At 34.3% G+C, this 10,744-nt stretch overlaps 1 protein-coding gene across 4 annotated transcripts; it reads left to right on the forward strand.

The window, feature by feature from the left end:
• Positions 1 to 1,139: 1,139 nt before the first annotated feature.
• LOC100248049 (uncharacterized) lies at positions 1,140 to 10,486 on the forward strand. Of its 4 annotated transcripts, none has more exons than XM_019222779.2 (4): positions 1,140 to 1,349; positions 3,445 to 3,613; positions 6,488 to 6,732; positions 10,125 to 10,486. In XM_019222779.2, the coding sequence occupies exons 1-4, from the start codon at positions 1,235 to 1,237 to the stop codon at positions 10,166 to 10,168; spliced, it is 573 nt and encodes a 190-aa protein (XP_019078324.1). In that variant the 5' UTR covers positions 1,140 to 1,234; the 3' UTR covers positions 10,169 to 10,486. The 4 variants fall into 4 exon arrangements, with proteins under 4 accessions (XP_019078324.1, XP_010655900.2, XP_019078322.1 ...); XM_010657598.3 differs by lacking the exon at positions 10,125 to 10,486 and adding an exon at positions 7,670 to 8,098; XM_019222777.2 differs by lacking the exon at positions 10,125 to 10,486 and adding an exon at positions 7,786 to 8,098.
• The last annotated feature ends 258 nt before the right edge of the window (positions 10,487 to 10,744 follow it).

The following is a 10,744-nucleotide window of genomic DNA, read 5'->3' on the forward strand; positions in this document are numbered from 1 at the left end:
ATTTGAGTTTTTGGGGCCGCACCTATATCAATCAACCATCTTCCTGTCAGTTTGAGTTTGAGTTTTTGGGACCGCACTTATATCGATCGGTCATCTTTCGTGTTAGTTTGAGTATCCGAGGCTGCACCTATATTGATCGGTCATTCTTGACGTCAGTTCAGTTTGAGTTTTTAGGATCGCACGTATATCAATTGGTTATTTGCCATGTCATTTTCGTGTCAGTTTGAGCTTTCGGGACCGCACCTATATCGATCAGTCATTCATCGTCTTGCCAGTTCTGCTTGAGTTTTGGGACCGCACCTATATCGATCGGTCATTCATCCTGCCGGTTTGAGTTTTTATTTTTTGAGACCGCACTTATATCGATCAGTCAGTATCTTATCAGTTGAGTTGAATCTATTCGGCCTTGAGCCACACTCTATCCTCCCTTTAAGTTTACGGCACATATTTCAGTCATGTTGTTAGGTATCCCACGTTTAGCATTCTCATGTGGCTCACATAGGGCAGTCTCCTTTGAGCACATTCTTTTCTATACTCTAAGGTGGTTTGACCGTTACTCATCTTTAACATCGACCTACAAGTCACTTTTGGAGGGCAATCTCCTTTGAGCACATTCTTTTCTATACTCCAAGGTGGTTTGACCGTTACTCATCTTTAATATCGACCTACAAGTCACTTTTGGAGACATCTTAGAGGGAGCCTGAGTCCTAAGTATAGCTTTAGAGGCACTTTGAGATATCCGCTTTTCTCTTAGTATTTTAGAGTCTTTGTATTCGTCTGTTGGCCTAAGTGAGTTCGTGTTTTACTAGTGTCTCTTTGGGGGTTTCTTTTGTTCTTCGATAGAGTTCACTTAATTCCACTCACTATTCACACTCATTTTTCACTTCAGTGTTCATATTCTTGCACTCGTGAGCTCTACCGAAGAGAGACATAGAAATATTTATTTTTAATACTTAAAATAAATATTTTTTTATATTTTAAAAAAATTAGAAACCTTTTTAAAATCACTATCAAGAGGATAGTGATTTTAAAAAATATTTTTATTTTTTTTAACCCTTAAAAAAATTTTATCTTAAGGTTTAAAAACCTTTCTAGAATCGATACAACACGTCCTCTTAAGTTTAGGGGCCAAAGGATATTAGACCGGAAAATAACAAATATATGTTCATTTATTTATTTTTCCTTCACGCGTATAAAACGCAGAGTGCAACCCAAAACCTACTGATAGGAGACAATGGCCGAGTCCACTCAGAAAACTGAACCACCCGAGTCAAGCCGAGTTTCTGATTCACCGAGAGAGATGGAAGGAGAAGAGCACTTGAAGTCCCCAACTGATTCACAGAAAACAAGTGAAATTCTTCTCTCCCTTTTTCCACATCGAATTCTGCATCTGTTTGGTTGCTGAGAAACGGAGGAAAATAAAAAAATTAAAGGAAAATTTTGAGTTTCGTCTTTGATTTCGTATCAGGCTCGGTTGAGTGAATGTTTTTGTTAATTTCAAGTACTTTTAGTTTCTTTTGTTTTCCTAAATTTTCTTAGCAACCAAACGGAGCCTAAGTTCAGGTTTGGCACTTCAGTTTCTTTGTGCTATGAGTTTATACTCGTCTAGGGTTTCGATATTCTATGAAATCTATTCCTCCCTGTGAAAATAATAAAAATGTGGTGAATTTTTTTTTTTTGAATTTAGGTTTTCTTGACTTTTGATCTCTCATTTTAGAGAGAATCATGTGGGGCTGCATAGCTACATTTGGTTGTATAGAATTGGATTTTATTTGGCATTCCAATTGTATGGAATTCGAAAATCATGCAATAACTGTGAAACAGATGTTGTGGATTTGGGGTGGATGGAACTTGGATCCAATTTCAAACACATTGTTTGTAAGGAAACCAAACAGTGGATTGCTAACTATGATTTATGTGATATTTGATGTTGAGATCTCCAAAACAGAAAAAGAAGAGAAAAGAAAATAAAACCTAGGACCTGTTTGGCAACTGATTTTTAAAACATTTTTCTGTTTTCTTAGAATAGAAAACAGCTTTCAAAAAGTGCACATGGCAAAATTTATTTGGAGGGAAAATATCTATCAAAAAAAAGGGAAAACAACTTCTTAAGAATTTGTTCTAAAGACGGTGATTTTTGAAAACAAATTTAGAGCCTTTTTCTGGTATTTTTTGTAGAGTTTTCAAGGAAAGAGTCTGAAACATAGGGAATAGGCCTCAAGTATTCCATTGTCCACAAAAGCACATTGTCTTCACAGAGAATAGACCAAGAAAACTGTGGAGAATTACAGTAAGACTAGAGCCAGGGTCTCCATCACACTCCAAGACTGGCAAAAGAAATTGACATTCTTTATGAAGCAGTTGTATATATTTGAGTTTCTAAACATAATTTTATTTCTGAAAACAATACAAAATTGTTCTCAAAAATTGACTTTTGAGAACTGTTATTGGAAATTGCTTTTTAAGAATTGCTTTGGAAAATGTTGCCAAATGTACCCTTAATTATCTCAGAAGAATTTCTTTTTGTAGTTAGTTTTCTGCTTTCTTTATCACCAAGATCAACTGGTTTTTTTTGTTAACTTTTGATTAAGCTGACTCAACCATCTATTGATTCTTTTCCGGTTCTTGGTTTAGAAACTTACCTCAGCCACCTTATTAAATGTTGGAATGAAGCAGAATTTTTTTTTTGGTATGTAGTCATATTGTATAAGAACAAAATAAAATGCACATAAGAAATTGTCTTTACCATATGACTCTTCTTCATAGGCACCAAGGACTCCAGATCACTGGAATGTCCAAATGTGCCACAAAATCAACATTATTTCTGTATTGATGATTTCCAGACAACTCTGACCAGGATTTTCATACAAAACCTTGATAAAACCAATTTAGATCAACAGCTGAGGCTGAAAAGTAACAGAGGAAGAGCAACAATTTGGGAGGTCATCAGTGCATGACACACCAATTATCATTGAATTTCCTGCACAAAGAATGTAACTTTAGTAGGCATTAGAGTCCTCCAAATCTCCATGGTTAAAAATCCTCATTTGGTAAGAGTTATAAGATTTGACATGGACAAGGCACTGTGAATTTGGATGATGCTGCTATATATTGCTTGTTAGGTAAAGGTATTGGTTATCACCCATGGACACTAACTTTTAAGATCTATGATATCTAGCTTGTTCCATCCTACAGAAATAGGATTTCATTATTTTTTATATGACATTTCTCACAGATTTCACAAGTTTCACATATACTACTTCCACCATAAGGCAGTTTTGTGGGGATCCAGGAAATTTGAATTGGAAATGAGAAAAAAATTATTTTAACTTTATGCGGTTGAACAAATAGGTTAGTTTAGTCTATTTGTTATATTATTGAATAAGTTTAGTCCTTGTATGAATTTATCATTCTAATCAGAATGCTGATTGTTGTATTCCTCAGTCTCTGATGACGATGAAATAGACTACTCCATCAAACCAGAATTTTATGACTCAGATCTTGATGAGAAAGATGAATTATGGGTTCAGAAGAAAAGAAAAGGGCGTACTACTTCTGATGCTGTGCTTAGCTGCCCAGGTTGTTTTACCACCCTCTGCCTAGAATGCCAAAGGTAAGTTAATTGAATGTATATATGTGGTGCAACTATGATATTATTTTCATGCTTGTAAGTAAATGGGTATATTGTGACAAGGATTTTTTCTTTTCTGGTTATAGTTATGGGAGGATGAGTTCCTTTCTCTATTGAAACACCAATAAGGATTCATATAAAAAGTTGTCTGTTGTTGTGCCAATATCTCTTAGTTCTTTTTTAGTGGATGGCAGATGTAATTGAAACACAACATAAAATGATTTCCCTCTCGTGCTCCCTCCCTCCCTCTCTCTCTCTTTCACTTTCTTTCTTAGACACAAAGTATGGAGACACATTGGCTTGCTCTTGTACACATGCACAAACATGCAAGTGTGAGCACCTACACATCCACATGCACACAACTACCCACACACCCCCATATGTACACCCAAATTAACTATTGTATCAAAATCTAAATTCCAAGTGTTCGATATTCTTCTTCATTTTTTGAGGTTATCAACAAGTGGTGTATATAATTGCATCTCATGTGTGTGTGTGTGTGTATTTTATAGGTAAAGAAAAGTTGTATATAAAGTAAAAAAGAGACACCAATAACAATGCCCTCATAGTATACAGGAAGTATATAGTAAAAGCCTAAAGGCTCAACCCAAAGGGGGAAGGAAAGAAGTAAAAAACATCACATGCCCTTACTTCGTGCCTAACCAATCAATGAAGCTAATAAGATAAATAAGGCACATATCTATCGACACCATAGACTAAGATCACAAATTACATACAAAAGAATTTTTCAATCTTTGAATCAATAACTCCTCATTGCCAAACGTTAACCTATTCCTTTCCTTCCACGCTGTCCAAAATATGCATAAAGGGATCGCTTGCCAAGCCTTTTTAAGAGCTTTACCCACAAATGACCCATGTCACCCAAGAAGAGTATCCTTCACCGAACATGAGAGAACCCAAGACACACCAAAGAGGGAAAAAAGAAATTTCCAAAGAACCCGAGCCTTTGCACAGTGAAGAAGAAGGTGATCAACTGTCTCTACTTCAGAGAGGCAAAGGAAACATCTATTTGCCAAATAGTGCCCCCTCCTTTGAATCTAGTCCAAAGTTAAGACTTTCCCCCCAAGATGCCTCCCAAGTGAAGAAAGCCACCTTAGGTGGCACGCATGATCTCCAAAGGGAACAAAGGAGAATCTCTGGGCTCCAAAATAGAATAAAGCTATTTGATCGAAAAGTAATCCATCTATAAAATATAAAAAAATCCATAATTTAGGTTGAGTACAAAATAATTCCCACTCTAGTGCATTTTAGTCACGTGGGCATCCATGTCACAAAACCATAGTTGATAACTACAGTTTAAATTTAAAGTTGTAGTTGTTGACTACAGTTTTGAACTTGACTTAAATTTATATATATATATATATTTGAAATATATTAGTTTATTTTTAAAAAAATAAATTTATTATATTTTTTTTCTATTTATTAATATGTAAGTGGTTAATAAATTTATGTGATCATTTAAAAAAAAATTAATATATGAAATTTAATAATTGGTTTTATATATCATATATGTTTTGAAGTGTGATTTTTTAATCTCTTAGTCTTTTTATAAGTTTTTACCTTTGATTATTTTATGAAGCTTTGGTATTTTTAATTTTAGCCATAGTTTTCCCAAAACTTGTTCACATTCAATGGATATCATATTCAACAGAAGTGATGGATATCTACCTGGCCTGAATATGAACGAGTTATGGGAAAACTATGCCAATTTTTTTTTTAACAAAATTAAACCAATTTCAAAAGCAAAAACTTATAAAAAGATTAAAAGGTCCAAAAATCACACTTTAAAAACATTATACCATATATATATAATAAATTTATGTTATTAGATTTATTTTTAAAAAAATAAACTAAAATATTGCAAATAAAACAACAAAATTTTACACGTATAAAAAAAAGTAAGTTAATCAGTAACGACGACTTTAAGTTTAAGCTTAAAACCGTAGATGGTGACTACGATTTTGCTCATTTGAAAATAAAAATAAAAATAAAAAATTCAAAACCATAGTTACCAACTATGGTTTTGTGACATGGATGCTTACATTATTGAAATGTATTGGATTGGGAAATATTTTACTACTCAACTTAGTTTATGGATTTTTTTTTTTAAATGGATTATTTTTGTTCAAAACTCTGTATGTATATGCTGAACACTAAATTCCTACATCCCAATATTCTTTTTAACTGTTTTCAGTTGTATACAAGTGTATATATATGCATGCCTCTATATGTTTATATATACATATATGATATTTATTTATTTGTTTAGTCATTTAATGCCTAAAAGGGCATCTAACCCTCATAGACGGGTAGTACACAAAGAACATCCATAGAAAAGGAGAAGGAGAGACAAAACAACAAGGAAATGTACCCTATCTTCAAATATAGCTGTAATGTTGCAAACTAGGAAGGTCTTATGAATGTTCAGATGCAACAAAACTAGTTTCTGATAGGTGATATTTGTGTAATAAACTCCCATTTTCATTATTATAGCTAAAATTTCTTTTAAGATCTTGGAAGAATGAGTACCCTTAGTTTTTTCCCCTAGCATGAAATGAAGCACCTGCATCGTCATATCTCTTGGCTTTCATAACCAATCCTTACTATTAAACCTAGAGATCTATGAATCAGAGCCTCGTTATTGAGTGTTTCTAACAGGAGAATAATGGTGTATTTCTGGAATTATCTTCTGAAGCTGCTATCCTGCAAATCTAAATGTAACCTTGATGCATTGCAATTAGTACTTATATTGTTTTTGATGATAAAACAGAGAATTTGTGTCTTTAGTCCAGATGTATGCAATTTTGGTAACTGAGCTTAACTAGGAACTTGTAGGCACGAGAAATATGTGACCCAGTACAGGGCCATTTTTGTTGTTAACTGCAATATCAAGAGTGAACAAGTGTTGCCGCAAAGAAGCATAAAACCAAAAAGGGGCAAAAGAGGAAGGGAGTCTGATAAGAGTGAACCTGTTTCTGTTGATGGCGAAACATTCAAGCCAGTACACTGTGGAGTTTGCTCAACGGAAGTTGGAGCAATTGACGAAGATGAGGTTTATCATTTCTTCAATATTCTTCCAAGTGAGTCTTGATGTGCTCAGTTTCACTCACAGTTCTCAGGATGGATTATGTAGTTCACTTTTTGTTCTAGAGTTTCTGGATATCTGTGTCACATGCAATTTGTACAACAATTAGATGCCTTTCACCCTAGAGTTCAATGAAATGCCTTTTGACATGGTAGCTTACTTTTTAGTTTAAAGATGTATACTATGTGTATACAGATTTAGTTTGTTATAATATTAGTACACTGACATCACAAGTTTTCTTAGCATGCTATATGAATATATAGACAGCATAACTTCTGTTAATACACTATTCTGGGTTTGAGTTATATCAATTCGGTACCACGGTGATCTGAGTTTCGTTCTATGTGATGGCTTGGCTATAAGATAGAAACTTTGATAACACAAGAGCTAGTCTGTAATCTCTATCTCTCATCATTTTGGCTCATGTTGGCTTGGTTCAACATTTGCTTCAGCAACTAGTTGTAAAAAACTCAAAATAGCTAGGTGTGCTGGCAATAGTTGTTAAAAATAAAATAATCAATTTTAAATTAAATCCAAAAAAATAATAAAATAATCAATTTGAAAATATCAGGGATTTCAAATAAATTTGAGTCCTTAAATGTTCCATTTTGACTCACACACACTCACACACTCACATAGAGATGTGATAGTTCACTGATGTGCCGGCGTCCATACTTGAAAATTAAGGCATTTTGGTCTCTCCAGATGAATAGAATGAAAAAAAGCAGAATTGGACACTTCACACTCTTCTTGTGTGATGAGTGTAGTAATAGCAACTCATGGGTGGAAAATTGTACAACTCACTCAAATATTTCCTGCCATTTCTTGTGTTTTTTTCTTTCTTCCTCTATAGAGTATGATGCAATTTTTTGCTTATCTAGAATGAGCAACCTAAGCTGATTGCTTTTGTATTAATTTTATTTTGATTACAGGCATGTGGGGCCTCTTTTGGAAAGAGAAAAAAAATTTCAGAACTCTGAAAATTATAAAATAAATCTGGTTTTTAAGTTTTCAGACTATCTAAACAATACTAATATATTAAGCATAGTTTTAACAGGCTTTTGCCTTAGGGCTCACCTCATGGGAAGGCTCAAACTTGTGGCTTAAGTTACTTAATGTTCACCTCCAGGGTTCGAGTTTATCATTAGATTATTTTCTTATAAATGTTCATCTTCCAACATAAATGAATCAGTTGTTGAATATGAGTCCTTTTGTACTTTAAGATTTGGAATTCTCAAGAACTTCATAGTAGTATCATATTTGTTAAGCTTATATAGGTTTGATGTTGAAGAAACACTGTTACCAAATGTAAGTTCGATGCTGAAATTGGTGCGGAATTGAAGGACATTTATGTTTTTAAATAGCTCTATCTACACTTCTCATGTATCGTTTTTATTTTCTATATTTTTAATTTTCTTTCTGAACTCAATAAAGATTATGATAATGATACTGATGTCAAATGCCTAAGGTGTACTCATTACCTTATGATAGATAAAATGCTCTGAACCTTGTATGCTTTGTTGTAGTTTTGGTTGTTGAAAGAGAGGAATGCCAGGTTAGATATTTTTGAAGAGATTGGTATAAAGTAATGTGTAATGGCTGAGAGAGGTTGTTTCAGCTAATTATTTTGTGAAGGAAAACTCCCTTCAACCCTAAGTCTTTCTCCTTTATATAATTGTCCAGATAAACATCATGAACTCATTACATAAAACCCCCTAATATGCCATCACTTCATTTTCTGTGACTACTCTGGTTTGCCAAACCAACCCCTTCCCAAGTCTCTGTCTTTTGTGGAAACTCAGTTACTCCAAGACATGCTGCTCCAAATCACTAAACGATGATTTGGCAGCTTCTGTTCCCCATTCCCATGTGACCATAGCAGCATGCATTCATGCTCTGGAGAAGGTCCAGGAAAGACAAGTTGGTAGGAAACAAGCTAATCAATTGTTTTTAGCTGGTTATCAGTCCAAAAAGGACAAAAAAATAGTTTAGCCGGTATAGGACCAGCCTTATCCAAGGGTTTGCACAGCTGAAAACTTGGTTGTGTGGCTTAACTTGCAACAAGCTAGGATGAAGTTGGTAAGCAATGCCTGTCCTCCGATCAGTTTTGGTCTGGGGCATTGTTTCTAAGCACAGAAGTGCAGGGGACCTGAGAATGATTCCTAGCTAATCTAACCTTGCTTGCTAACTGCTCAGGTGGGTTAAAAAAATCTTGAAAGAAGACAACTGCCTTCAGGTCCAAGTTGTTGAAGCATTCTTACTGTGGGACTCCCTACCTTTCAGTTTTATATTTAGGTTAGTAACTGGTCCATATGTGCTGATGCTCGACAAAACTGAAGAGGAAGTCCTCTTAAAGGTTGGTGATACAGAAAACAGAACAAATAATGATGGTTTAGAGTGTATTTGGGTGTGATTTTAGTAATATTAGAAATACTTTCTAATACTTGAAACATACTTTTCTTACAAAAATTAGATGTCTGACAAATTTTCAAACATTTGTTTTATTTATACCTAAACACTAACTGAATTTTTATAGTAGTGTTTCTCATATAAATGCTTTTATGATAATCTCTCTTAAACCAGTCTAAAATGCGTTCAAAGCCTAAGATTTTCTTGTGGTTGGCCCTTCATGATAGACACTCTTATCCATGTGCTAAGATGAACAAGAAACATGAGTGATGTTAATTCCAACTAAAATGTTTGATTCATATAGGAATCGTTTCATGTTCTAAGAGATTCAATTTCCAGAAGCCTGAATCCTCAAGAGTGCTTTGCTTCAATCATTTTTACCTCACGTACCCAAGAATTGGGACTCAGAATGGGAAATTCGTTCCATTTCTCATTCATTACTATGTTAGAATTAGTTATTAGAAATAAATAAAGGAACCTCCATTCTCATTTCCACTCTTTCTTGTTTCTGCATACCAAACACACCCTTGTAACTTCCTCTTATCTGAATGGGTAAAAGCCGATTTGAATTAGCAAATTGGTCCCTGCTGAGAATTTACCAGGTGCTTGAGTCAAGGATGTTGACATTGGGGTGTTGGTGCCCAAGAATCATTGCTAAAATTTAGGCCATAAGGCAAAACTTCAAAGCTGGCATGAGATGCTGAGATGATTAATTTCATAATTGCAATGGACTTGAGGTATGCCTTCTCACTTCTTAGTAGAAAATCCTTCCTTAGAAATGATTGGAAGTTGGTGGAAGAAGGGTGGATATGGTTTGGGGAAAGGGAAACAGCTGAGGAAACAGATATCTCAAAATATTTGATTTGCTTGATTAAAGGGATTTGATTTCTCAATGTTGACTCTTGCTTCCTTCATCCATGAAACTTGATAATAAGGGAATACATTTATCATTATTATTTATATTTTAATTTTCATTAGGAGTGCAGGGAGATTTGATGAGTTGGATGTCACACAAGCTATGAAATTCCACCATTTTTTCAAACTCTCGTGTGTTGAATTGAATAATCAACTTGGATGGTTGGTTTAGCGGTGACCAGGGCCTGCCTGCCAATTTTTTTATGCTTACCCAAAGTTGTAGTAGCAGGTTAAGCTATATTTGATTCAATGGAGTACTGCTGTTCAACCAAGAGGGTGAAAAATTGAAAGGCCTAACAAGATTGAAACAATGTAAAAGGAGAGTTTCTAGGCATAGAGATAGAGAGTTTTGAGTTAGCTTGTATTGATGTTCATGCAACAATTCCTAATAAAGAAAATTAGAGAAAAACAAAAGAAAACACATAGATTTAATGTGGTTCGACAAATTGTCTACATTCACGGGAACAGGAAAGAAAGACTTTCACTATATCTCAATTAGGGTTACATAAAATGACATTTATATTAAATCTCAAGTATTGAAATTCCAAAAATACTCATGAATCATACAACTCCACTCCACTCTGGTATTTGCCCATTTTTCTCCATATGTCTTTCACTCAATATGAACCACATATTATAACAGCTTGCAACTCAACTTACATGCTTTTAATGGTGGAAAAAAT

Source organism: Vitis vinifera, chromosome 10 (assembly GCF_030704535.1).
Source record: "Vitis vinifera cultivar Pinot Noir 40024 chromosome 10, ASM3070453v1".
NCBI classification, from domain to species: Eukaryota; Viridiplantae; Streptophyta; class Magnoliopsida; order Vitales; family Vitaceae; genus Vitis; species Vitis vinifera.

What these genes read in the sequence shown, in the direction of transcription:
- LOC100248049 (XM_010657598.3), top strand. Translation starts at nt 1,235, where the DNA reads ATGGCCGAGTCCACTCAGAAAACTGAACCACCCGAGTCAAGCCGAGTT. An exon ending in AACTGATTCACAGAAAACAA is followed by an intron (nt 1,350 to 3,444) that starts GTGAAATTCTTC and finishes TGTATTCCTCAG; the next exon opens with TCTCTGATGACGATGAAATA. An exon ending in TTTCTTCAATATTCTTCCAA is followed by an intron (nt 6,733 to 7,669) that starts GTGAGTCTTGAT and finishes TTTTGATTACAG; the next exon opens with GCATGTGGGGCCTCTTTTGG.